Source organism: Astyanax mexicanus, chromosome 10 (assembly GCF_023375975.1).
Source record: "Astyanax mexicanus isolate ESR-SI-001 chromosome 10, AstMex3_surface, whole genome shotgun sequence".
In the NCBI taxonomy this organism is placed as follows: domain Eukaryota; kingdom Metazoa; phylum Chordata; class Actinopteri; order Characiformes; family Acestrorhamphidae; genus Astyanax; species Astyanax mexicanus.
Genome location: NC_064417.1, coordinates 43543512 through 43570193, shown reverse-complemented (window position 1 = coordinate 43570193; position 26682 = coordinate 43543512). Strand labels below are relative to the sequence as shown.

The 26682-nt window shown below is 38.2% G+C and overlaps 1 protein-coding gene across 2 annotated transcripts in view; it reads left to right on the top strand.

The window, feature by feature from the left end:
• Positions 1 to 11967, top strand: part of pigg (phosphatidylinositol glycan anchor biosynthesis class G) — a 192483-nt gene extending 180516 nt beyond the window's left edge. For both annotated transcript variants that reach the window (XM_022683537.2, XM_049484391.1), the window contains one exon: positions 8201 to 11967. In XM_022683537.2, the coding sequence (XP_022539258.2) occupies positions 8201 to 8420 (220 nt within the window). In that variant the 3' untranslated portion in view covers positions 8421 to 11967. The remainder of the gene's footprint in view (positions 1 to 8200) is intronic.
• The last annotated feature ends 14715 nt before the right edge of the window (positions 11968 to 26682 follow it).

The following is a 26682-nucleotide window of genomic DNA, read 5'->3' as shown; positions in this document are numbered from 1 at the left end:
CGCTGAGTGATTTGCTCTTGCATGCATCACCGCTGCTTAATTGTGGGCTATTACCTCATTATGAGATATTAATCTAATCAATCATGCACTATTTTTCATGCTAATTACTCCAACATGAAAATGATGTGTCACCACAGACCAGTAATACACAGATTGCTGGGGTTGGTGTGATGAATGCGGGATTGGAATATGGGTAATGATAACGCTGTGAGATCTGAACGCTCTGAATCATCGGTGGGGACAAACATCAGTGTTTGCGGTGGTTTAAAAATAGAAATGTATGCAAATCTGGGCGAGTGTAGAGGGTGAGGATGTCTGACTGCATGTCTGGAGATTCTTATCAAAATTTAATTACGCTGGAGTGTGTTCGGCCAGACCGGCATCTGAAGCGTTTGAAAAGTGTTTTGATCATTATGTGTTGCACTTCTTGTTGCTAGTCTCTCGCTGGGAGATCTCACACCCCTGAGCATGAGCTGATCAGTGGGTTTTTACATCCTGTCTGCTTACATTTTATTGATCAGTTCATTAAAACTTCTGTCCAGAGCTTTGATTGGCCAATTTATTACCACTTTTTTTTTAAAGAAACATTAAAAGTGCTGGTGTGTATTATACGTTGATGATGATATTGTGCAGTGAGGTATCTGTGTGTGCACTTTAGTTGATATAATTCATGATTCCAGAGCACTTTGATGAACCAGTTGTTCCCATTTTGTCTTTTTCTAATTATTTTTCCCTGCATTAATGCTAATCAATACTTAATTATGTATTGAGATTATGTATGTTAATTGATACATGTATCCATATTTATACTGTAAGTCATTGAAAAGGAATAATATCAGAACAGATATCATATTCCATGATGTTTACCATGTGCCATAGACGCTACAGAATGTTGCACTGACCTGCAGGAGGTCTGTTTGCATGGACACTGTGCTGTCCACTGTGGGTGGTAATGTCTTCTAGGGTGTATTTTCTGTACAGACATGACACTGAGAATCAAGGAATGTTAAATACAGGTGTAATATCATTGAAAATCACTTTATTTCAATTTGTTGATGATTATGGCTTTAAACCCAAAAGTCAGTGCCTCAGAAAATAAGAATATTATATAAGACCAATTGGTACTTTTTGCAGTCTCTCCACTCTTCCTACAGACTCTGCTCCCTTGATTTTCAAATAAAATGCAAAATTTACTGATGGTCAGTGATAGTTTGGAGAGTCACGTCATCTGCTGGTGTTGATCCACTGTGTTGCCCTCCTCAGTACACCGTACCAACAACATCTGGCTATGATTTATCTATTTCTTTGTTAAATAAATGACTTACATCAAAGACTTTCCATCAAAGTAGGCAATATTATCCATGTTAAGCTGTAAAACGCTTCAGAATCTCTGATTAGGGCTGGCCGATATGATTAAAAACACATATCTCAATATAATAACTCAAAAACATAGCATGATAGATATGTGAATACTAAATACCTAACTGTATATATGAGAAATATAGAGTTTTTTATACCTTCAGTTGTAATGTTTCTGCAACATAATTTGCACAAGACTGTGCGTTATTGAGTGCCATCCTTTTAGAAACCAATACATTTCTACAATATTGTCAGGAATAAATCACAGACAGATGGTAACCCACAAAACATGTGCGATATTCAAATATTTTCTTTTCTTTTTTTTTTGTTCTGTTTAGAATTTCTTATTTTCCGCTGTTAGAAAACTTGTTGAAAAATTCTTGAAAAAGTTGCTTCTTCCTGCAGTGACAAGACAGAACCTATAGTCTTAGTTCACATCACAGTTCACATCACATCCTCCCCTTCCCACCCCGTTCCCTCCCTCCACACTCTAAAACAACTCCACAAAGTGCATCCTCTCTCTCACACAAGATAAATTACGGGCTTAAGTAGTCTCACACACAGCCGCCCATTAATAATGCTTGTGTTCTATCCATCAGCATCCTTACTACACACACACACATAGACACGCACACGCACACACACCAAATCCAGGAAATTGCCTTTGATCAATACATGCTTTTCCGGAACCCGGGAGAGGACGCCCTGACCCCTCCTCCCTCTGAGAGCTGAGTTTCCACTGACCGCCGGGATGGAGGTGCAGGGATATGCTGAGGTTTCAGAATTAGCTCTTCGTTAGGCGACTGTTCCCAGTTCAGAATCCGACAGGTGTGCTGGGTTACGGATACTGAGGGCTGGGATCAATCCGACACCCCTGCTTCTGTTGGAGGAGCTGGAGATTGAATTGCTAATGCCTCCGTAGCTGGGAGAGGGTCTGGAAAGAAAGGAGGGGTGTGAAGAAAAGCTTGCAGGGTGCTAAGAGAATTCAGTCTGGAACGTTTCAGAGAGTTTGAGGCAAATCGTTGCAGGCAGTGCTGTAGGGTGTTGATGGCAGATATTCAAATGCAACAGTACAGGCAAGCAACTCCGCTCTGTGAACTAGCAGCCTTGAAGGATTGGCAATGGGCTAATTAGGAGCTGTAACATCCTACATCCGCCTGCTGCCAGTCAAAAAGCAGAGTGATGTAAAATAGAAGAGACTCTGAGAATTCTGATATAGTGCTTAGCTTCCAGACCAGCCAGTCAGCAGGGGAGCAGATCAGTGAGAATAAAGAAAAAAGGAAAAAAATATATATGTATCGGCATATAGTTGTGTTTTGACCTTCTCTGATTTGAATATGTTGGTAGGCATGTGGTTCTGAGATGTTGAGATGTTATAAAACATTGTTTTACAGTGTAGTCCTGTTATTGTCCGGTTGGTGTGGTGCAGTGGATAATACCACCACCTGCCAGTGAGCTACCATGTAGGAGACTGGGGTTCAATTCCAGGTCTGGATAACTATGCTACCACCCCCTGCCAGTGAGCTACCATGTGGGAGACTGTGGTTCAGTTCCAGGCCTGGGTAACTATGCTACCAACCCCTGCCAGTGAGCTACCATGTAGAGGACTGGGGTTCAATTCCAGGTCTGGGTAACTATGGTACCACCACCTGCCAGTGAGCTACCATGTGTAAGACTGGGGTTCAGTTCCAGGTCTGGGTAACTATGTTACAAACCCCTGCCAGTGAGCTACCATGTTGAAGACTGGGGTTCAATTCCAGGTCTGGGTAACTATGCTACCACCCCCTGCCAGTGAGCTACCATGTAGAAGACTGGGGTTCAATTCCAGGCCTGGGTAACTATGCTACCACCACCTGCCAGTGAGCTACCATGTAGGAGACTGGGGTTCTATTCCAGGTCTGGGTAACTATGCTACCACCACCTGCCAGTGAGCTACCATGTGGGAGACTGTGGTTCAATTCCAGGTCTGGGTAACTATGCTACCAACCCCTGCCAGTGAGCTACCATGTAGGAGACTGGGGTTCAATTCCAGGTCTGGGTAACTAAGCTGGGCTACACCAATAAGAGTCCATGGACAAGATTCCTAACACTACATTGGTCCAACTCTGTAATAAGAATAACATTGTAAGCCGCTCTGGATAAGAACGTCAGCTAAATGCCTTAAATGTAAATGTATGATAACTGTTTGTAAGGCAATACACAATATTCTTGTCATTTTAAGAAAATTGTATGCTGATACACTGATACACTCACATACCAAAAGTCATGGGATAGCAGTATGTAAACAAATTAAGAAGAATGTTCTCATGTGTATTCATTGTGAGGTGCTGTCTTGTACGTGAGAGCCAGATAGAAGGGATGTTGCATTTTACAACATTCTTGAGCATCTATGGGACATGGAAAAAAAAGTCATGGAATATCAGATACTTGTTCTGATACTAGTTTCTATCCAATGACTTATTATTATAGAAACATATATCAGTTTATATATCACTCTCATTAAGTCTAACCTAATTCTTCATTAGCATCAATGCATGACAAGCGACTCTAGCAGAAATCTAATCAATGCGGTGTTCTTTAGGTTCCATGGGACATGGCAAAATTCATGGAATACGATACTAGTTCCTATCCCATCACATATATCGTATGTCAGTGTATAATGATATTAGAAAAGCATAAAAAATTAAATTACACTCTTTTAAAGAGCAGTTACATTCTGGTCAGGTAATGGTGAAACTGAAAATGGTAAACTGGAGATGACAGGATCTTTTTTAACAGTAATAATACAGTACATTGATATAACATTTTTGGATGCCTGTATGAATTAAGTACTTTTAAATATATATATATATATATATATATATATTTTTTTTTTTTTTTGCGGCTGCACATTAGAATTTCTAACTCTAACATTCTACGCTCTGAGCTAGCCTGTGGGTGCATTTCTGCACTACAGTTTTTTGTTGTTGTTTTAATACTCTGTAGTGTTGAATTCCTGGCCTTGTGACACGTTCCAAAGCTGAAGGGCAATCGCCAGTTTCTAAAGAAAATCAATCTGTGGCCTCCAAAACCACGGCAATGGTTTGAGCAAGGGTGAACCGTGGCCTTCCATCAGTGTGCTGCTCAGCAGATTATAATTGGCAAATATCTGAGCAGTGAAATGTGCGTTGCATGTAGGTTTGAGTGTGTTTTCACAATTGCACTTTTTTTATTTCAGTTACAGTGATTCTGGTTTTAAGTGATTCCCTTTATAATTTGTACATGCAGGTAAAAATACAGAAACTTTAAATTAAACCAATCATAAAATTTGAGAAACACTGCATCAGCATTGCATCAGATTTTCTTAAAAAGGTTCTAACAATAGTCTCATTTTATAATGTTGCCCTGTGGCAACAATTGAGAAAACACAGCTTTATTATTTATTAGATAAATCAAACCAAAATATACAGTTAAATGGTCTTATGTGCCTCTTTACAGATTTAGTCATGTGTACATATTTTATTTCTAAGTTGATTTTAGTTTAGTTCAAAGTGTTAAAGAAAAAATGAATTAACTCATGAAAGGAATTCATTACTAATGATTGTGTGGCTTTTGTTCCTAACAATATTTCTCAGCCTCTAGATGAAATATCAAACCCTTTTCTATACCCAGTTTTATTACACAGAGACATTTATATGATATTATAATTTTTTCAAATAATACAGCTCTGGAAAGAAATTAAGAGAGCTCTTCAGTTTCTGAATCAGTTTCCTTGATTTTGCTATTTATAGGTATATGTTTGAGTAAAATGAACATTGTTGTCATTTAGAGCATTTATTTGCAGAAAATGAGAAATGTCTGAAATAACAAAAAAAGATGCAGAGCTTTCAGACCTTAAATAATGGAAAGAAAACAATTTCATATTCATAACGTTTTTCAGAAATTAATATTTGGTGGAATAACCCTGGTGGTTTTTAATCACAGTTTTGGTGCATCTTGGCATGTTCTCCTCCACCAGTCTTACACACTGCTTTTGGATAACTTTAAACCACTCCTGGTGCAAGAATTCAAGCAGTTCAGCTTGGTGGTTTGATGGCTTGTGATTCCAGGGGTGTCTTATTTTTCCAGAGCTGTAAATATTTATTATTTTAAGAATAAAAAAATTACCATAATGAGTTTATCTTTGGTGTGTTTGAATAAACTTCGAACATACTCTTTTCACCTTTGAAAGACTTGCGCTATATGATCAGTACAGCAGAGAGAAGGTTGTTCTGATATCCTATTAAAATATTAGTATTAACAAGCCTTTCAAGTCTATTTCAGGTAGCAGACTGTGTTCATAAACTGCAGTTTTACAGGTGTCAGGGTCCTCCTAAATTATTACCATCAGAAGCATTTCCAGTAATAAGACCGTTAACTGTGCACATAAACTGAAGTTTACGAGGTGAGACTGCTAAAACCATTTTACAAATAAAACCAGTGCATATGCTGCAGCTGATAAAAACAAAAATGCTTCAATCTCTTTTTTAGTGCTTCAAGGGCGAATCCTGGGCCATATGGTATTGCTTACCTCTAGCACAGATTTCACTGTAAGAGATTCTAACTGTAAGAGCTCTAACAGTTTGTTTTGTGTCATCACACCTGATGATATAGTATAGATATATAGTTTAGAGCAGTATACCAACCCTACCTCTGCACAACACAGCTTTATGATTTAAAATATACATTCAAAAAGTTTAGTTTAACACAAAACAGCAAGAAAATAAATTGTTGAGACAGCTTCACTGTCTGGACTGTGGTGATTCATAAATATGCCTATGCCAGTTCCCTTAATCCACTGGACTCCATCTACTGCTCTTTACTCATATGCATCTCAAGTCATATGCCAACAGATATCACTTTATGTTATTACTTTAATATCTATAAATAGTCTTTAATATCTACATAATGTTCATTATCAGACACACTGTAGTGGTTATGTCAGAGATGGAATTCGTTACAGGAAAAAAAAAAATATTATTATAGTTATTTTAATGGTTATTTTTTTTTTGTTATTAACCTGCTCTTATTCTTATTATCTTTTTTTTTACTTTTTTATTTTAATTAATTTAGTCAATAGTCAAATAAAAAGAGCTTGGTTTTAATTCTTTATTATTATTTTAATTTTTTATAGCTTTATTTATTTTTTATAGCTTTATTTTATTATTTTTTTTTATTTATTTTATAGTAAGGTGTTTGTTTTTTAAGTTATTGGTGTGTTTTCCTATTAGATCTACAGTATGTATTTTATTTATTTTATTCTGCCTTATTTTACCTTTTTCATATTAAATAAATCTTAAGTTTAGACTTATATTAGACTTATTGTAATGCTTTTTCTTAGTTTTTACCATGCTTATTTACCTTTGTTGATATTGACTAAGGTGATTTAATATTTTTATTTCAATCTCTCTATTGTAAATGCTCAGCTACATTGAAAATGAGAGCCACCATCAATGTCCTTATTATCAATGTAATTTAATATCAATTTATATGAAGTGCATATAAATATGTTCCTTCATTGTTTTGATGTCTTCAATATTAATTTACAATATATAGAATATGAATAATGGAATTACACTTTTGAATGGTTTGTTTGTAGTGAGAATATATTACAACCTCAGCCTGACCCAAATATCAGATGTAATCTACCAAATTACACACCAGTGTACACTAACCCAGAACAACATGACTTTCTTTCTGTATTTACTTTCTTACTTCCACCCAATACAGGTCTGATCAATAAGCAGAGAGAAATAACTTAGGGCTGCACGATATTGGAAAAAATTTACATTGCAAATGTTCTTTTTTTTTAACAATATATATCGCAATATTAAACAATGCAGGGCCCATAATGTCACCAGCCCCGCCCTCTCCCGCGCCTGTCTCGCGTCTGAATCGATTGAGAGTCAGCGCTAAGCACTCAAAACCTGAGGAAAACAGCAAAACAACAGTAATCGGCCCTTTAATCAGGCATTTAAATGGCTTTTTAAAAGGTAAATAAATGTGTTTTTCTGGTATTAAAAGCATGAATTCAGCTGTAACTGGAAATATCTGCCCTGCAAAACTGTGCTGTACTGAGGTGCACAGCTTTCAACACAAGCGTTTACAAGCACGTACCCAATCATGTGGATGGAGGTTCCCCCTCCCCTCATGCTTCTCAGGCAGCAGCAGCCGGTCACTGACACAGACACAGAGACAGCACTGTGTATCAACTTCTTGTGCCAAGAAGTTTGATTTAATTGCCTCAAGTGACATTGCACATCCTGCAATGTGACCATCGTGATGACCATGCTTAAACGATATATCATACAGCCCTACTTACAATATATAAATATTGAAAAATAGATATGATTAATTAGATGTGTCCAGATGTTTGATTGGTACTGTACATGCTAAACCCTGTTTTGCTTTACTGTAATGGAATCAGTAGTGTTATTTGCTAATTTTTTTCTTCACAAGTGGTCTAAATATTTTGAGTTAGGTTCAGAAAGTACATACAGTCCGGTGCGTGTCAGGAATGGAGACGGGTGTTTTGTGGAGCACTGGGACACAGTGAATTGTCATGGTCACATTTTTGCATGCGCTGGCATGCCACTGAGAGCGAACAAGGCCTTCAGGCATTGTCTGGAGGAGCACGATGATTATTGTATTTATTATAGAGGAAAAATGGAGCTGCAGGGCTTAAAAAGAGTGCGATACCAGGCTATGCTGAATAATAGCTGTAATACATAAGCGTACATTGTGTTTATGAAAGAGCTTTTTTTTGTCTCACATTCTTTTACTCTCTTTTACTATTTCTTTCTCTCTCTCTTTATTCCCTCAGGGCCGCAGTGTCTCTCGGGCACGGCAGCTACTGCTTCGCCCTTCTGCGCTCCATCCCCGCCGTGTTCTACGTGGTTCTGGTCACAGCGCTGCGCTACCATCTCTTCATCTGGAGCGTCTTCTCCCCGAAGCTCCTCTACGAGGCCATGCACACTCTGGTCACCGCCGCTGTCTGCCTCTTCTTCACCTTCATGGACCAGGACCGCACCCGTAGACCATGAGCTCCAGCCTCCTTCTGACCCAGAACCCTTTAAACCGACCCAGAACCTCTTAACCCAAGTCTCAGGAGCAGTGGGTGTCAGGTCAGGAGCTACGGAGGACAGAAGGTGATGGAGAGGTTTATTATAGAGAGGTTTGTTCAGGAGTAGAAGATGGAAGGATGGAAGATTGTATTTGTTGAGATGGATGGAAAGGATGTTGACGAGCACAATTCATTCCAAGTCACAATGCAAGTTATAAAGGGGGGTGACTGAGAAAGAGAGCGAGAGAGCGAGGAATAGATTGGAAGTTTAAAAAAAAAAAAAAAAAAAAAGCAATAAGCAAAACACTCAAATTTCCTCCAGAGCTTTTGCAGCAGAATGTGCAGCAGAAAGACCTCTGGCTTGATTGTGAGAAGATAAAGTCAATGTATTCTGAAGTTATTTTTGTATTGGAGATGTGTGGGGGTAATTTATTGTGGGTGAAGCTTTAGGGAATGGAGGTTTACAGTGTTGCACAGCTTTCGGCTTCCAATGCTTTAAACAAACTACAAGTAAGATTATATTCCTAAACCAGTTACAAACATGAATTATTATGCGCTTTCGTCAATAATAGTTAAAACATGTCTTGTTCATAGGGTTCATCTGTGACTCCTGTTTACACCTGATCACTTTGTGTTTTTTTAGGATGAAGTCAAGCCACATAGAAAGTAAAATATTACGGGGACTCCCAGTAAGTAAGCAGACTAAAGGTCAGTTTATACTTCTGCACTGAACCTATGCCATAGCCTGTGTGTAGATGGAATAGCCTACACCATACCCTACGCCATAGCCCAACGTGCAACTCCCCAGAAATGTAACTACATTATTATAGGTCCATTATATTATAGGTTAAGTAAATTTAATTTGAGATAAATTTAAGTAAATTCAACTTGGTTTCAAGACTTAAATGTTACATGGAGTAAATAAGTGAACTGAACTTCAGGCAGTAAGTAAATTTTAGTAACTTTAGTAATACAATATTACCTAATTACAGTTACTTAATTTATACAGTATTACTCAAATAATTTATGATACATAATATATTATAATTCCTGAAATCTAGATATTTTTAGTTAAAACACACATATTACACTGTCTCAACACATGAACAGCATGTAATACATTCTTTTTAGTAAAATAATGTATTACATGCCATTCATGTGTTGAAACAGTGAGACTTGGTCTGTTTACAAATTACATTTTTGAGATAATGTAAATATTTTAATGTGTGTTTTAACTAAAAATATTTAAATTTCATGAATTATAATATGAGTAATATTGTATAAATGAAGTAATTGTAATTAGGTAATATTGTATGCAGAAATTAAGTAAATGTTACTAAAAGAAAGGATTGATTCAGCAAAAATAAATTAAGTAAAGTTCACTAAAAGAAAGGATTGCCTGAAGTTCAGTTCACTTATTTACTCTATTTAACATTTACGTCTTGAAACTGAGTTGAAAGCAAATGCAGAAGTAAGTAAAATTTACTCAGAATATGTTATTCAGTGCACTGAGCCTCCCACTTTCCTGTTAATGCAGGCAACGCAGAAGATTTCCTTAACTTTGAATTATGAATCAATGCAACATTGGCCAAACAAATTCTTTGCACCAATCACTGAAACGGGGGTCTGAGATTCCCACCTTCTGCTCTGTGAACCTTTAATTCCTACTGTACTTCGTTTATATTCCCGGAAGTTTGAACTGTTCTGAACATGAAAGAGAGTATTATAGACAGTAGCTTGCTAGATTAACTTGGTAAAGTTGATCAACTAAATCCAGTCACTCAAACCACTTCTGTAAGTGGTCTCACAGCCTCGTTATCCAAGTTTCACTTTGTGTAGAACTTACAGTGTGACAGTTGGTCCGCTTCTAAAGATTTTGCTGTGCTATGAACATTAACACACAAAAAGATTATAGTGTTGTGAATATAACTTATTGCCACCTTCTCCCAAAGAAAAGGAGCTGCATCTATGGTTGAAACGGCGATGTTTAAATTAAACATCCTACTAGGGTTGCAGTTTAAAATTTTAGCATTGAAATTGCGATGTACACATGCGAAACAGTCACACTGCAGAATGTGCAGTGTTTATACATTTTTCTTTTTTGCTGCTTAATACAAAAAGGTATGAACATTTGTGGGGATGTTATTGGATGGTTAGATTTGGGATGTTCAAGCAAAGATGCAGGCACCTTCTTTGGAAAGCCCTTTTCTATGGTAAGCTAGTTACTTTATGATTAGTGTCCACAACAGTAGCTACATCAAAGTGCCCCGTATACCATGAACCAGAAATTCTAACATAATCGTGAAAAAACTAAAAATAAAATCTGGCTGTAGGTAAATTAGGACTGTATAAGTGTAACCGCATCTGTGCAATTTTTTATAAGGAGACAATCCAGATATTAATCACATGAAGTGTCCTGGTGTAAACAGGCAGTTTCTGAATTATGTATGAACGTCATGATGAACAACATACTGTATGAGTTCAGATGGTAAAGCATTGTCCCCTCTTTAATCTCACATGTAGTTTCTTTAATAATCACTGTACTGTTCTGCTTCAGAGATAAGAAAACAGAGAATATTAGTCATGCATTATGATAAATATTATATTATAACGTATTACGTATCATCCCTAACCCTTGTTTCACCTTTTTTTAGAATACATATCTGCCCTATGGATCTTTTTTTTTTTTTTTTGCAAGATTCCCTAAATATTTCCCTTTTTAGATTAAAATAGCGCTTCAAAGGAAAGGAATCTTATCAAACTCCAGCTATGCATATTAAAGTAGTTTAAAATCAGCCCTTTAACAATCTCACAGTGTGAACAGATTGATTATAATGCAGCGTGGATCGCTTTCTTTTAATTAAGAGCATGCAGATCAGATTGCTTACGAGGGGGACTGTTTAATGCCATGTTGGCTTTATAAGCTTAATTGAGCCTCTGCTGTGAAAACAAGTAGTAGGGTTTACGTGGTTTGCTTTATATTGGAAAAATGTTTATGTATGTTGATGATAAGGGCTGCTTCCAAGTGGTATTCAGGTGATTCGGGTGGTGTTTGTTTTCTAATATCAATAATGATTTGTCTTATATGTGGGGAAATGGGTTTTTATTAAATTGATATGGTTCTAGATATAAAGAATGCTAAAATGTGTTGTTGTTGGGGCTTTTTATGTTCTTTTCCCATTTTAATTACAGCATTTATTAGGGTGCATTAATCAAACGGCCACTGTCACTGTACAGACCTACTTAAAAGCCTTCTGCTGTTCTGGTTCTCCTTAAATTCATCAAAGAGCCATTATCATCATCACTCCCATGTGTTTTGCTTGTTTTGCTGTTATTTATTTTCCTGTTTTTTGATCATAAATGCAGCGTACTGATCATAAAAGAGTGTACTGATCAACTGATGAAGCAGTGATCATACAGAAAGGGTCTGGTCTGTGTGTACCACTGTGAAGTTCAAGGCAAATGTTGTTTAATGTGCATTTAATGTATCAGTTGATATGTTTCATCATTAAATCATCGCTCCTAAACCAGTGCTACCTCGTCTTGACCTCTTTGCCGCTTGGCCAATAGCCATAACCATCGGGGAACGGACGGAATGTGTGGGCCTGCTTTCCTTATCAGCTTTTCAGTAGCAGAGCGAGGTCGATTTTCTAATCGACTGCCCTACCAAATGGAGTGCGCTCTCAGTGGAATTGAGGAGCACAGCTCATACACACACACACACACACACACACCATCTCACTCACCAACTCTCTCTACATGACCTTGGGGCTCCACATGACCTGTAAGACCCTTTCACTTAGCCGGGACAATGAGTTCATGGCCTCAGTCCAAACCTCTGTCTTTGCTAAGTAGAGAAGACATGATACTTTACTTTTTCTAAGGTTCAATCGGTCAATATTGAACCTTTTAAGGATGAGCCAATACTTTTTGAAGATGATAAAATAGATAAAAACTCCTTTAAAAATGACAGCTGTGTTAAAGAAGTACAGGTAAAAAGATTTCATTCTAAGTTACAGTATATTGGAGTATTTCATTTGGTCCATTCATAATGAAATTTTACCTTGGTTTTCAATGGTCTTCAATGGGATATTCTTTGGGTGGTGTGTCATTCCCAGCACTGCAATGATACTGGTATGGTGGAGATACTGTAAGTGTGTTAGTGTGTGTTGTGCTGGTGCAAGTACAAGTCGATCAGATACAGCAGTGCTGCTGGAGTTTTTGAACACTGGAGAATAGTACACCAACCAAAAATATCCAGCCAAAACAAACTGTACAGCAACAGATGAGCTCTTTTCTTTTTCTTTACATCTATAACTTGGACCATAGAGTGTGTTTTAGAGTAGACTGTGGGTGGACAAAGTGTTTAAACACTTCAGCAGCGCTGCTGTGTCTATTCCAATGTATTGAAAGCCTGGTTTTGGTTCAGTCAGCTTAAAAAGAAAAGTAGTGGACTAAAGGATTTTGATTCCAGGTTTTACAGTTATTTGCCATGTTCACCATCCTGTAAAGTTGGTCATTGAACCACTTTGTGGTCTTTGATTGCAGCACACATTCACTGTGGCATTGTTTCAGTAAGTTTCTGCAGTGTCACAAGATTTATTTTAATCCAGTGTTGCATAAATTTTTCAACAAGATCTTGCAGCAGCATTGATGATGGTAGAGTCTGACCACTGCACAAAGCAGCTCTTCTCCATCCAGCACATCCCAAAGATTCTTAATGAGGTTAAGGTCTGGACTCTGTGGTGAACAATCCATGTGTGAAAATGATGATCTCATGCTCCCTGAATCACTCTTTCACAATTCCAGCCCCATGAATCCTGACATTCATTCTCATCTTGGAATACGGCCGTGTTCATCAGGGAAGAAAAAAATGGAATAACCTGGTCTATATTTAGCATTCATTCATACTCATTTTTTTGAGCACATACTGTTGCTGAACCTAGACCTTGCTTGTTAAATATATATATATATATATATATATATATATATATATATATATATATATATATATATATATATATATAAACTGAAATGTAAAAATACTCAAGCACAGTCATCATTTACATTCAGGAGGAGCACAAAAGGATTCAACACAGCTAGAAATGAGCGTAAACTCATTCATTCTCTCTCTCTTCCTCTCTCTTCCAGTCTCTTTCTATCAGCAGCCTTTTTTCATTCAGTACAGTCCCCTGTTCATCCATCCCTCCCTTCCCCCTGCTCTCGGATTACAGTTAGGAAGGGGAAATGTTAAGCACGGAGGAGTTAGCTGATGATGCTTTAGGAGCTTTTCAGTGCCCCACTGTCCTCTCCTCCGTCTCCTTCTCTTCTCCATCACTGTCCCCCTATCCCCCTATCCCCTTGCTGGCGGGCCTTTGAAGGCCCATCTCCTGCCACTCTCCCACACTGCGTCGCTGAGCCTCTTATCAGCTCCAGAGCAGAGTGGCATCTCACCCGGCACGGGCTACCCACTCCCAGACCCCCCTCTGCCCTCGCTCTACACCTCCCTCGGCTGCCTGCCTTTCTGTCCTTGCCTTTTTACTCTGTTTCATTCTTGGTGTCTTTGTACTTTTGCTTCTTTTATTCTTTCTTTCTCTCTCTCTTTCTCTTTCTGTGTTTCTTCAGTCTGTCTTCAGTCTCTTTGCTGGTGGATTTCCTTTACTATTCGTTCCCCTTCTCGCTCCCTCATTCACAGCTTTCTCTATATATCTCTCTCTCGCTCTCTCTCTCTCCTTTTCTTGGAAGTCCCTCTCTCGCTGGGATAACTTTCTTTACCTCTGGTTTGAAACCCTGAGCACATCTGAGTCCCTCAGCTCTGCTCTCTCTCTCTCTCTCTCTCTCTCTCTCTCGCGCTCTCACTCTCCTCCTCTCTCATTACTGTTCACCTCCGTCACTTTATTCAAGCTGTAGGAGAGAAGAAACTCTGCTGAGAGAGAGAGAGAGACAGAACGAGAGAGAGAGATAGAGAGAGCGAGAGAAGGAAGATAGACGTATTCTCCTCATGCCAGAAGGTGACAGCCTCACTGGTTTAATGTGCAGAGGCTGCCATCCTTCCCCCCCCCGACGTCTGCGATGGAGAGTAGCTGGGAGGCAGAGGTGTAGGTGGGTGGAAATGTATTGGCGCCCGACTGTCAGCCGAGCAAAAAGCCTGTGCGATTTCTTCTTCGTCTTTTTTCTCCTTCTTCGCCTTCCTTTTCGGAAAGGTTTCAAATTGCGAAAGTTTCACTCTTGGGTGACTGTGGATGGAGGCTGCAGATAGCGATTTCCCCCCTGTCTAATCCCCCCATTTAGCCCGAGTTTACTGTGCAAATTGGCTGGCTGGAACGCAGGCAGGCAGAATGGAGCATTGAGCAGCCATCCGTGACTTCATTTGGAAGCTGACGGAATCGCACAGCTCGCTCACTCACACTCGCACTCACTCACACTGTTAGGAAAAAAAAGTTAAAAAAAAGTAAAAAATGAAAGAAGGTTTCTGACCAGAGAGCAGCTTCAGGAGCTTCCTTTTCACTTTATTTATTTAGACTTTCAGTCCAACCAAAGGCTTCAAGTGGGTTTAGTCAAAGCCATGTTAGCAAGTTAGCCATAAGAGACCAGCTGCTGGACTTTGCTGACAAGTCATTTCATTCCTGCCATCCTCCCCAGCTCCTCAGTCTTCTCTCTTCTCTCTTCTTTCTTCTACTGCACTGTGAGAGTTTTTATCACTGTGTTCACTATTAATCCATTTGATCTAGAAGTAAATCACACTTACTTTTACAACAATTTACAATTAACAATTCGTACAACAGTAATAAACATTGTTAAAGTTTATGTCAAATGTTAATTGACACAAGTTGAGACATCATTAAGCATCACTAATTGCTAAATACTTAATGCTTACAAATGTGGCAAATAATAATAATAAATTGTGATCTAGTGTCATTTAATATTTAGCTGAGACATTTTTTGGTACTGTGAATTACTAGATAGATAGATAGATACATAGATAGATACTTTATTTATCCCGAAGGAAATTTAGGCATCCAGCAGCAACAACACAATACAATAAGAAACATACTCAGACAAATCAAAACACAGAAGAATAGAAAATATATAAGGCTATAAAAAACCTAACTATACAAGGTAAGGATCTATCTGTAAACGGAGCAGTGCAGTAGATATTGCTAATGGTCACAAATAATTAAATAATCAACAGAGTAAAGTGCAATGTGCAATGACATCGATTACGAAAGTGACTGATGTGACATAGAAATATAATATAAATATGTATCTGTAACAAATATAGTTCTAAAAAGAGAATGTGAATATGTGAATACCCCATCATGAGTAAAGTGTACTTGAATGTAAGTGAGGTTGGGGAAGTGTTAATATAAATAATTAAGTGGTTGTAATAATTATGTAATTTGTAGTATAATTATAACATTTCTTTTAAATTTTTCAGATTCAGTCTAATTTATGAAACATTCACAAATACAAACATTTACATATTTACTCATTTTAGCATTTCATTTGAAATAGAACTTACCAATTATTATACAGTGTTAGGTGGAGACCTCGCAAATTTTGACACTTCTGTTTGCTGTTGTAAAAACGTACAAAGCGAAATATAAATATGTTGGAGGACTCTATAAATGTTAAACTGGTTGCAAACCATCCAGATCGCTGGTTCGAATCCCGGTCATGCAGCTTGCCATCAGTCCTGCCGGAGCCCTGAGAGAGCACAATTGGCCTTGCCCTCTCTGGGTGGATATATGGCGCTCTTTCACCTCATCACTCCAAAGGGTGATGTCGATCAGTGCAAGGCGTCTGTGAGCTGCGCTGCGCTTTCCTCCGAGGGCATTGCAATGCTACTAGACAATGCTACAATGCTCAGCAGCAGTTTGAAAAGAGGTGGTGATTGGTTTCACCCTCCTTGTGTTGAGGCATCACTAGTGATGGAGGATATACAGTCGGCTAGCACTTCTTCAATGTATTGTTAATGTCTCCCGCATATTGATAACAGCTTCCTGACTCCTGCAAATAATGTACAATTTATGAACAATACCCTGAAAATCAGGACACTGTATATCAGAACTGCTTGCATGTTTTCTGTGAGTGATTAGGTGAAACAGTGTGTGAAGCAAGTAACTAATAATGTTCTGTGTGGGTGAGATTTTGTGTTGTGTTCATTACATTCTTTTTTTATTTTTTTGTAGTTTTTTTTTTGCTTCTTTTCTTGTCTCACTTCTCTTCATTTTCGTTACTTCTCTTGTTCAGATTAACTTGGAGTCTACTGCAAAAAAGAAAAACATTTTCTACACCTTTGTCTTGTCACCCTATCAGTGTTTATTGCTTTTCCTTCCCACGATTGTTTTCTGATCAAGAGAAGCTGTTCACCTTTTCTGCAAATAAAGTAACTGCTGCTTCCTAAGCATGGCTTTCTCCTCTAATTAGCACACGCTCAGGGTCGATCAGAGATTGATGAGATAGCAGAGGAGGAATACAGAGGGGACCGGGGTCAGAGCCGCAGCGAGGAAGACTGTATGTACCTATAGGCGTCTCCTGGAAGGAGCTGTTTACTCAGTGGAGCCGTTTACAGAGTAAGATAGATGAGTTCTGCTTGGGTCGCTTGTCCTGAGCAGCAGATTAAGACAGGGTTAAAGCTATGTTTAGGCTGAGCAGATAAATCAACAGGAGTAATGGAGACCAAATGAGAAGATGCAGCTGAGTTCCGTATGTGGAGTGTTTGGGTAAGTGTGCGGTAGGCCTGAGAATTTTGCTGAGTGTGCAAATTTGATTGATGTTGTGTTTAACCCTTGTGTGGTGTTCGGGTCTGTGGGACCCGTTTTCATTTATCATCAAATGATACTAAAAAAATTTTTAAATAAAAATTTCTACTCATATCTTGAATTAATTCATTTTCTTTTACATTTTATTAAAAAACTAATAAAAAAAAGAGTAGCACTTTTTGAAAGAAATGTAACATATGAAAGGTAAAGGGCAAATATTAACCATGTAAGCTGTTTATATTGCTTGCAATTTAGGTGAAGCAAGCATGTGTAAAGCATTTTAATATAAAATTGCTTAATTTTGCTGAATTAAATACAAATAACAAAGTAAACGAGTAACAAAAATATGAACAACACACAAGGGTTAAAGTGGTGTTCATCATTACACACAAAGCTCTTACATATAGGTGCATCTAAAAAAAATAGAATATCATTGAAAATGTACTTTAGTTCAGTAATTGCCCTGGTGGAAAAAAAAAAACAAAAAAAAACACTTAATTGTACTTAAACCATATTGAGAAATGTCTAAGTATGCTGTAAATATACTATAACATTTTATGTACTTACTTAAAATATATTAAAAGTTCATTAATATAGTGCTTTCCTCAAATGTTTTAAAATTAACTTTGATCATGCTTTTCATGCTAAAAAATACAATATAGTGTATTTAAAAAATATAGTATATGAACTATGAAGTACACTTTTAATGTAATTCAAAATATATCTAAAATACTTTTTTTTACATTTTTAGTAAAGTGTGTTAAAAACAGCTGTTACAGTAGTTTACTTCAGTCACAATTTTTAACTTTTTAAATTAAAGTAAATTAAATTACTACTAATAATACAAAAAATTAAAGTAAATTTGTAACATGCTAAAAATTGTAGTACAGTATATTTAAATATATTTTTATACCCAACAAAGTATACTAGAAGTATGCTACTTACAAAAGACAGACATATTTAAAAGATGGGGTTACATACATGAAGTAGTTTAAATGTTACTTCAATTTAAATTTAATTTAAATAGTTCCATTTTAGTACAGTTAAGCACACTTAGCACAATTTAAGTAAGACTTTTGTACTATTTTTATACAATTAAAGTATAATAAGTACAAAAACAGTTGTTCCATTTAAGCACTCATTAATTATACTGATTAATAATAATGTGGCTACAAGAACACTTTATCGCACTAGAGTATAAAAATGCTTAGTATACTTTAATCTACTTTTATCACTAGGGTGAGTTCAACATGTGAAACTCATATATTATATAGATGTATTACACACAGAGTGATCTATTTTAAGTGTTTGTTTCTTTTATTGTTGATGATAATGAGCAGTGTGCAAAGTTCTGCTGGAAAATGAAATCAGCATCTATATAAAAGTTGTCAGTAGCAGAGGGAAGCATGAAGTGCTGTAAGATTTTGTGGGAAAACAAAACTGCGCTGACTTTGGACTGAATACTTGATAAAACACAGTGGATCAACACCAGCAGATGACATGTCTCTTTATCCAAACCATCACTGATTGCAGAAACTTCACACTAGACCTCAAGCAGTTTGGACTGTGTGTCTCTCCACTCTTCCTTAAATTAAAAATAAAATGCAGAATTTACTGATGATCAGAGATAGTTTGTAGAGTGTACTCCTAGTGATTTCTGTGTGTGTGTGTGTGTGTGTGTGTGTGTGTGTGAGGTACCAGGTGTGGTGTGTGAACTGCTTTAAATGCATATCTTATGTCTTATGCTCAGTTTGTGAGTTCTGAGAGTCCTGTGACATATTGGGTCTGCAACAAATGTTAAATGTATTTTTTTTTTTTTTTGCATTTTCCTCAGTGTTCCAACTTTTTTGTAAAGAAAGTCTCTTGTTTTTGACCAAAAGGAAACATCCAAAGCACCTCTGTATTCCCCCTCACCCTCTATTTACACGCAGTGGTTCAGTTCTGGCCCCAAGCCAGGCAAGAACAGAACTTTCTTGCAGTGAATTGCAAGCGAGGAGTGCCAGCAGAACATCATGTCTCAGCATCCTAAAGGAATATCTGGCCTCCAAAAAAAAGTAAAAAGATAAAAAAGCAAAGTAAGAGAGAAAAGAAAGAGCAATAGTATGACCCTGTTTACATCTAGTCACTTATTCTGTCTTAAAAATCAGGATTATATCTGGATAAAGCAAAGCCACTTAAAACGCTAAGTGTGAACACACCCAGTGCACATTTAAAACAGATACAAAGCCAATTACTCAAACTGCTTCAGGAGGAGGAGGAGGGGCTGCGCTCATGCAGCGGCTCTCTCTATGTAAATGAATAGGATGCGCTGTGCTGGTGGACGGGGAGAGGGTGCGTCTTTCTTGCGTGCGCACCGCACTAACACTAAAATTTAATTTTAAGTCATGGCCCACAAAATATCGTTCTGCGGGCCGCGAGTTTGAGATCCCTGATTTAAAGTGCTCACTACAGACTACTGTCTCCCTCTGAGGATGAGCCTGCGGACCCCTAGAGAAACCCTGGTCTCATCACAACAACCATCTTTAGATTCCAGTTCTGTAGCTCTTAGCTTGTAAAATGCATGTGAAATGTGAAAAGCGTGTCCTTTGTTGACAGTTCAAAGTAGAATTATACTTCCTGTTCAGACTGTAAGGAGGGCCCAGGAGCAAGAAACATATTTGTATACATAATGCCCCTTTATTAAAATATTTTATTCACAATGTACTTATAAAAGTAAGAGTTTTTTTTTGTTTGTTTCTTGTTTTGACCAAAAGTGAACAAGAAATATTTTTAGTACAACCGAAACATCTTCTTTATGCGATATATCATTGGCCAGGTGATCCAAGTCTGTGAGAAACATAATCACAGAGGATTACAGCATAAAATAAAACTTCTAATTCTAAAATGCATGTGAAAAGTGTGTCCTTTAGTCATCAAAAGCTGGTTTTGAGCTGGATTTCAGGCATTGGTATCTTTGGTATCATAAATCCTTGCTAACCCAAAATCTATAGAAACAGGCAAGCAATCCTGCAACACTAGCACCAATGGATGTGCATGCTCAAGGGAGGTACTTGGGTCTGTAATGGTCCAAAATACAAATTTTAATTATTTAAAACCCACAAGCCCTCATTTTTCTGTCACTGAATAAATCTTGCTTTTGAAAAGTGTGTCCTTTGCAGACAGCTCAGTCCAAACATGTCAAAAGTGCAAATCTAAATAATACCTCTGTATCCTTACTCTCACTCTCTGTTTGCATGAAATGGTTCTGTTCTGACCCAAAGCCAAATGAGAACATTAAGTACCTGCTTGCAGTGAATTGCTGGTGGAACATCATGTCTCAGCCTTATAAAGTAAAATCTGGCCTTCAAAAAATAAAAGAAAGAAAAAGGGACAGAAGAGAGAAAAAAAAACAGATTTGAACCTGACTTATAGAAGATGCATTTGACTAGGCAGTCTAATGAGCAGTAAGAGTGCGGTAATCTTTCTGTATAAAAAAAAAGGTGCTTGTGGTCTGTTAGTGCTGGAATTGGGTCTGGAACTTTTTTTTTTTTTTTTACTCTACAGTGAAACAGATAACTTTTGCTCCTACTAAATTTAGTTACTTAATATTTTCACAGATCATTCTTCTCCCCAGTGTTTGCATTTCACACCTCTTTTGGCTGACATTTAATAAACGCAGGCAAACTTTTAACAAGCTATTCATACCAAATCAGTTCTGTCCCTGCCCTGCCGGATACCGGGATCAACAGATGCTCGGAGGCTATGTCCCCCTGTCACCCTGTGTTCCCGTACTAATGATCCAGCCCTACTGCCAACTGAAGAAGGTGGTGCTGAGAAGCACTCTGTTGAGAACCTGTCAGTTGGCATAATTGCAACGGATCTGTGGGAGTATCTTTATTATTATTATTATTATAAAATATGAGATAAAAATGAATGGATAAATATTGAAATCCACTGTAAAAATACAGACATATGCATGTCTGTCTGCTTAGTGTTATATTTTCAGGCTTGGTGAAGCTCAAACGCGTGAGCTTAGCTGACCAACATGACTAGTTGACCAACATGACTAGAAAGACCAAGTTGGTTGATCAGCATGTCCAACAAGATCAAGTTGGTTGACCAGCATGACTAGAAATACGAAGCTGGTTGACCAGCATGACTAGAAATACGAAGCTGGTTGACCAGCATGACTAGAAATATGAAGCTGGTTGACCAGCATGACTAGAAATATGAAGCTGGTTGACCAGCATGTCCATCAAGACCAAGCTGGTTGACCAGCATCACTACAAATACGAAGCTGGTTGACCAGAATGACTAGAAATACGAAGCTGGTTGACCAGCATGTCCATCAAGACCAAGCTGGTTGACCAGCATCACTACAAATACGAAGCTGGTTGACCAGCATGTCCATCAAGACCAAGCTGGTTGACCGGTATGTACAGCAAGACCAAGTTGGTTGATCAGCATGTCCAACAAGAACAAGTTGTTTAAGCAGCATGACCTGCATGACCAAGCTGGTTGACCGGCAATACCAAGCTTGATTACCAGAATGACCAGAAGACTAAGCTCAAGGACCAGCATGGCCAAGTTGTTTGGCCAGTAAGACCACCATGACTAATTTGGTTGACCAGCATGACCTGCATCACAAAGCCAGTTGACCGGCATTACCATAAAGAACAAGTTGATTGCCCTAAATGACCAAGCTTGTTGACCAAACAGACCAGCAACACCAAGCTCATTGACCAGCATGACGAAGTTGATTGACCAGCATTACTAAATTTTCAACTAGTCTAGTTTAGACTATCTAAATCTAGCTGCCATCAGAAGCTGGTTTTGAGCTGGATTTCAGGCATTGGTATCTTTTTACAGGTCCTTAAATACTTGTCATAAATTCTTGCTAACCCAAAATCTATAGAAACAGTCAGGCAATCCTGCAACACTAGCACCAATGGATGTGCATGCTCAAGGGAGGTACTTGAGTCTGTAATGGTCCAAAATACAAATTTGAATTATTTAAAACCCACAAGCCCTCATATTTCCGTCACCGAATAAATCTTGCTTTTTGCATGAGCCTGGCCTGAAGCACCAACAATGCTCATCACGTAGTTATAAGATTTTTCCCTTAGAGAGATGTGTGTTATTACTTTCAAAGATTGAAGTTTTGCACACCACAGCAACCGTCAGTACCTTTGTCTTTCTTTTTTTTTTTCTAATTTACGGAAACAATCATGCAGAAAGAGGAAGCGCAACCCCAGTGGATTAACTGACCTCCACAAGTGCAGAACTGCCTTAATATTGAACAATTACAAAACAGCGAAGAGGGGGTCTCTACTGAATTGCTACACCACTCTGTAAATGTACTACAGTCTGGTATCTAACCCTCTGTTGCCCTTAAAAGGACATGATTCAGTCATGCTTTAAAGATCCATGTTGTTTTTTCTGTGGGGAAAATACTGTTTAATTGACTTTCTGCCTTTTTTGATTTGACAAAATTAGGGACATTTTCAAGGGAATCTTGTCTAGAGAGATTGTGTTTTATTTTATTAGATGTTTTACCTTAATTATCTTTTATCTTTATCGTTAAAATTGTAATTATAATTAGTAGGGAGCGTTTAATTTAAAACAATTAATGCAGGTGTGACCTGAGGGAGAAAAAAATATGGGAGAGAAGAGTTAAGTTAGATGGGTTTTACAGTTAAAAAGAACATTTACCATCTAACAAGGCTTGTCACACTTGCACATGCATTCAGGCACATCATGACTCCAAGCACTGTTTGATATTTGTGTAGCACGTCACGACACAACATGCAGCATTTTAACAGTAATGGCACCTTATTAAAAAGTCCTATTGAGAGCACAGAATGTCAGAGTATATCACATATAAGGGTTTTCCTTCTAATTCAGCAGGTTTTGCTGCTGGGTGGTGGTGGGGGGGTTACTAAGTTAGGTACATTTAGCATTAATTTAGCCTTAATGCCACCTGACAGCATTACACTGAGGGACCCTGAGTGTTCGGGAATGTCAGGTCAATATTACTGTAGCTAGTGGTTCATCCCACGTAGCTTGTTTTAAACAGTAAATGTGCAGGCTACAGTCTGAAATACTCACCTCTGGACGGCGAAAGAGCTAGCGATTAGCGGCTAAGGTTGCTCAACCAGTGCTAGGTGGGGTTAGCAGCAGGCTAAAGGCTGATAATTCTCACCTCTAACTGGCAAAAGAGCTAGTGCTAGTGTGCTTAGCAGCTAATGCTAATACTGCTCCAGCCTCGGAACTGGAGAAACTTCACTGAAACTCCTGTATAACTCTGTATAACTCTGTACTTCGGCAGAGTGGCTTTACTGCTCTTTTATAACTGACTGGTGAAATTCATACATAAGGAGCACCGGATTATAAGATGCACTGAAGATTTTTGGGAAAATTATAATACTTTAAGTGTGCTCCATAGTGTAAAAAATACAGTATTGGCTTTCACTTCATTTGTCGTTCTAAGAAGCAGACTGTTAAGCAGTCTTAATCCTGGTCTTGGTCCAGGCATACCAGTGCACTGCATATTGTAGTGCTCTTCCTGCTCAATTACACTTATAGTAACTGAGTTTAGTCTGTTGCCATTAACAGCTTCTTTTCCATTGGCTTCTGGCAAAATCTTTTTGCATACTGGGTGTGTCCAACAGTTTCTGAAACTCACCATCAGTGTGTAGGGATTCCCCCCGGGCTACCTTAGGTAGCCTCTGTGTTGTAGGCTATAAGAACAGGCATAATTTTCTGAGCAGCTGCTAACTGTGTTGGCTGTGCTCTCCATAGTGTTCACTCTAGCTAATTTATGCGAATTAATGATTTTGAGAACTCCTGAGATTTTGAGTTTTGAAAACTTAATTCATTTGAGGCAAAGAATCCAAAATACTTAAATAAACTAACAATTACACTGTGAACAGGGATTAGCACAGGTCACTTGATTTACTCAATTCTATAAAACGATGATTATGAGCATTATTCACACTCATTTATAATAATAAATTATGCCCAAATTGTTTGAGTTAATAAACTTAAATGGTTTAAGGCAATCAGTTTCCTCAAATCGTTTGAGTTTACTTAACTTGTCAAGTTTTCCAGTGCAGGTGTGTTGGGAGCTGAAGAGACACTGAAATATGAAGGGCAGCGGTGTACTCAAAGACGAGGATTGAGGACCGTTGTCCTAGAAAAACAACACTGTCGCACACAGCTCCTGAGTGCAGCCTAAAAGGCACTGTGAAGAATAGCCTCCAGTCAATAAGCGCAGCAGCAAACACAGCACTAAAGGCCTGGAACGTCCTCCAGAGCTGTAGCTCTAAGCAAAGCCCAAACGGCCACTCGCAGACCAGAACTTTCCTTTCAGCCCGCCCACTCAAGCAGCAAATAGCGCAAAAAAGCACTCCCTGTCCGCAGACAGGCTTTCATTAGCGAGCAGACTCGAGCGGAGACGGGACGAGACAGGCCACCTGTCTCTTAGCGCTTTCAGCTTGGACACTGCGGCCCAGCAATAAGGCAAGATGGCTGACAAGGCAAACTCTGAAATGCAGCATCTGCTGAGCTTTCTGCCTCGAGTCGCGCCATCCCTCACCCTGAAACCTGCCGGCATCTGTCAGCCCTGGCCCCCCCCCCCAAAAAAAGAGAGAAATAAAAAAAAGGTGTTAAAGGTGTTAAAAAAGAAAAGGCGTGAAACGCACAGGCGTGAACATACAGTACAGTATAAAGAGGCCAGGCCTGGAGGGACTTAACCGTTACATAAAGCCTTTGTTCTGCTGACCCAAGGGGGACTGCCCCATGTGTTCATTCTGCTTCAGATCTGGGAAGCATGTGCACTGTAATTTCCAACCACGGAGCCACATCTTAAAATAAAAGTGCAAAAAAAACAAACAATTTTTTGGGACACTTGCTTATTTACTGCTGTGGCATGACCTCAAGAGAGAGATTCATACCAGATATCCCACGAATATTGCTGAACTGAAACAGTTTTGTGACGAGGAATGCTCCAAAATTCCTCCTGACTGTTGTGCAGGTCTGATCTGCAACCACAGGAAACGTTTGGTTGAGGTTTTTGCTGCCAAAGGAGTGTCAGCCTGGTATTAAATCCAAAGGTTCACATACTTTTTCCACCCTCACTGTGTTCAATAAAGTAAAACCATGCAAACATATATTATTTTTGTGTTGTATTAGTTTAATCAGACTGTTTTTGTCTATTGTTGTGACTTGTCCCAAAGGATTCACATATTTTTTCTTGCAACTATATATTTATCCTGCCTTTGTTACTGTAACTAGAGTAATGTCTCTAGTGTCCAGGAAATGTTTCTACTCAATGTACAGTATTTGGAGCAGTGAGCTGCGGTGAGGATTTAAATTATTTAATTGCATGCATTAACAAAGCAACATAAGGCATGGTACCAATAGGTTTATATTTATCTGCTCCATAGGGTAACACCTTATTTAGATGGTCCATTACATTATAGATGCTCCATATACTGTATTTACTCAACTAACATTTTACTAACACCTAAACTCTTGAGTTGAATGTAACTGATTCTGTACATAATCTAACACTACATCGAAACCTAAACCTAAGCCTAAATTTAACCATGAACCAACCTTAAAATCCAGCTCTATCCAGCTCTATCCAGCTCTAACCTTAACCTAAACTTTAAATCTTACCCTAAACCCAAACCTAATATGTTAAGATTTAAATTAGTGTTAAGGGTTAGAGTTGGGTGTTGGGTTACATTCAATAGAAAATAATTTAGTTTCAACAAAAAGAGTTCGGTTGCATTTAATACATTTGTAAGTTTGTATATTGTACATCTGTGTCAGCAGTAGGTGCAACTTTAGGTAGGGTGCTTTAGTCATTCATAAAATTTGCTGTTCACAAACTCAAATATATTGCAAATATACCGTATTGTTCCATATAAGGGGCCACTTTTTTACTGCTGCTGATGTACCATCACTGTGTTCTTGGACGAAAGCGCAGCGACTCGGTTCCAATACATAAGCTCACAGATGCCTTGTGCTAATCAGCATCACCCTTTTGGAGTGATGAGGAGAAAGAGCACCATCTACCCACTCAAAGTGAGCAAGGCCAATTGTGCTTTCTCAGGGCTTTAGCAGCTGATGGCAAGCTGCATGAACAGGATTTGAACCGATCATAGTGGCAGTGCTTTAGACCACTGGACCGCTCGGCACCCAAAAGGGACCACATTTTATGCCAATCTTTTACAAATATATATAAGTCATGAGTGTACCACCTGAAGAACCTTCTTGCTGATTAAATAAAGTAACTTTAACAATATTTTGTGTTGAAAAAAAAGTAAAAAAAAAAAAAAAACGCAACATTCTCACACTTGGCATATCAGTGCCAGTGCTACGCTGAGAATGGTCCACCACCTAAATAATACCTGGTCAACAGAAGTCCTGTGGTCAGAAAACGAACAATGATGGATGAGGTAAACAGTGGCTGACAAGTAGTGCATGACA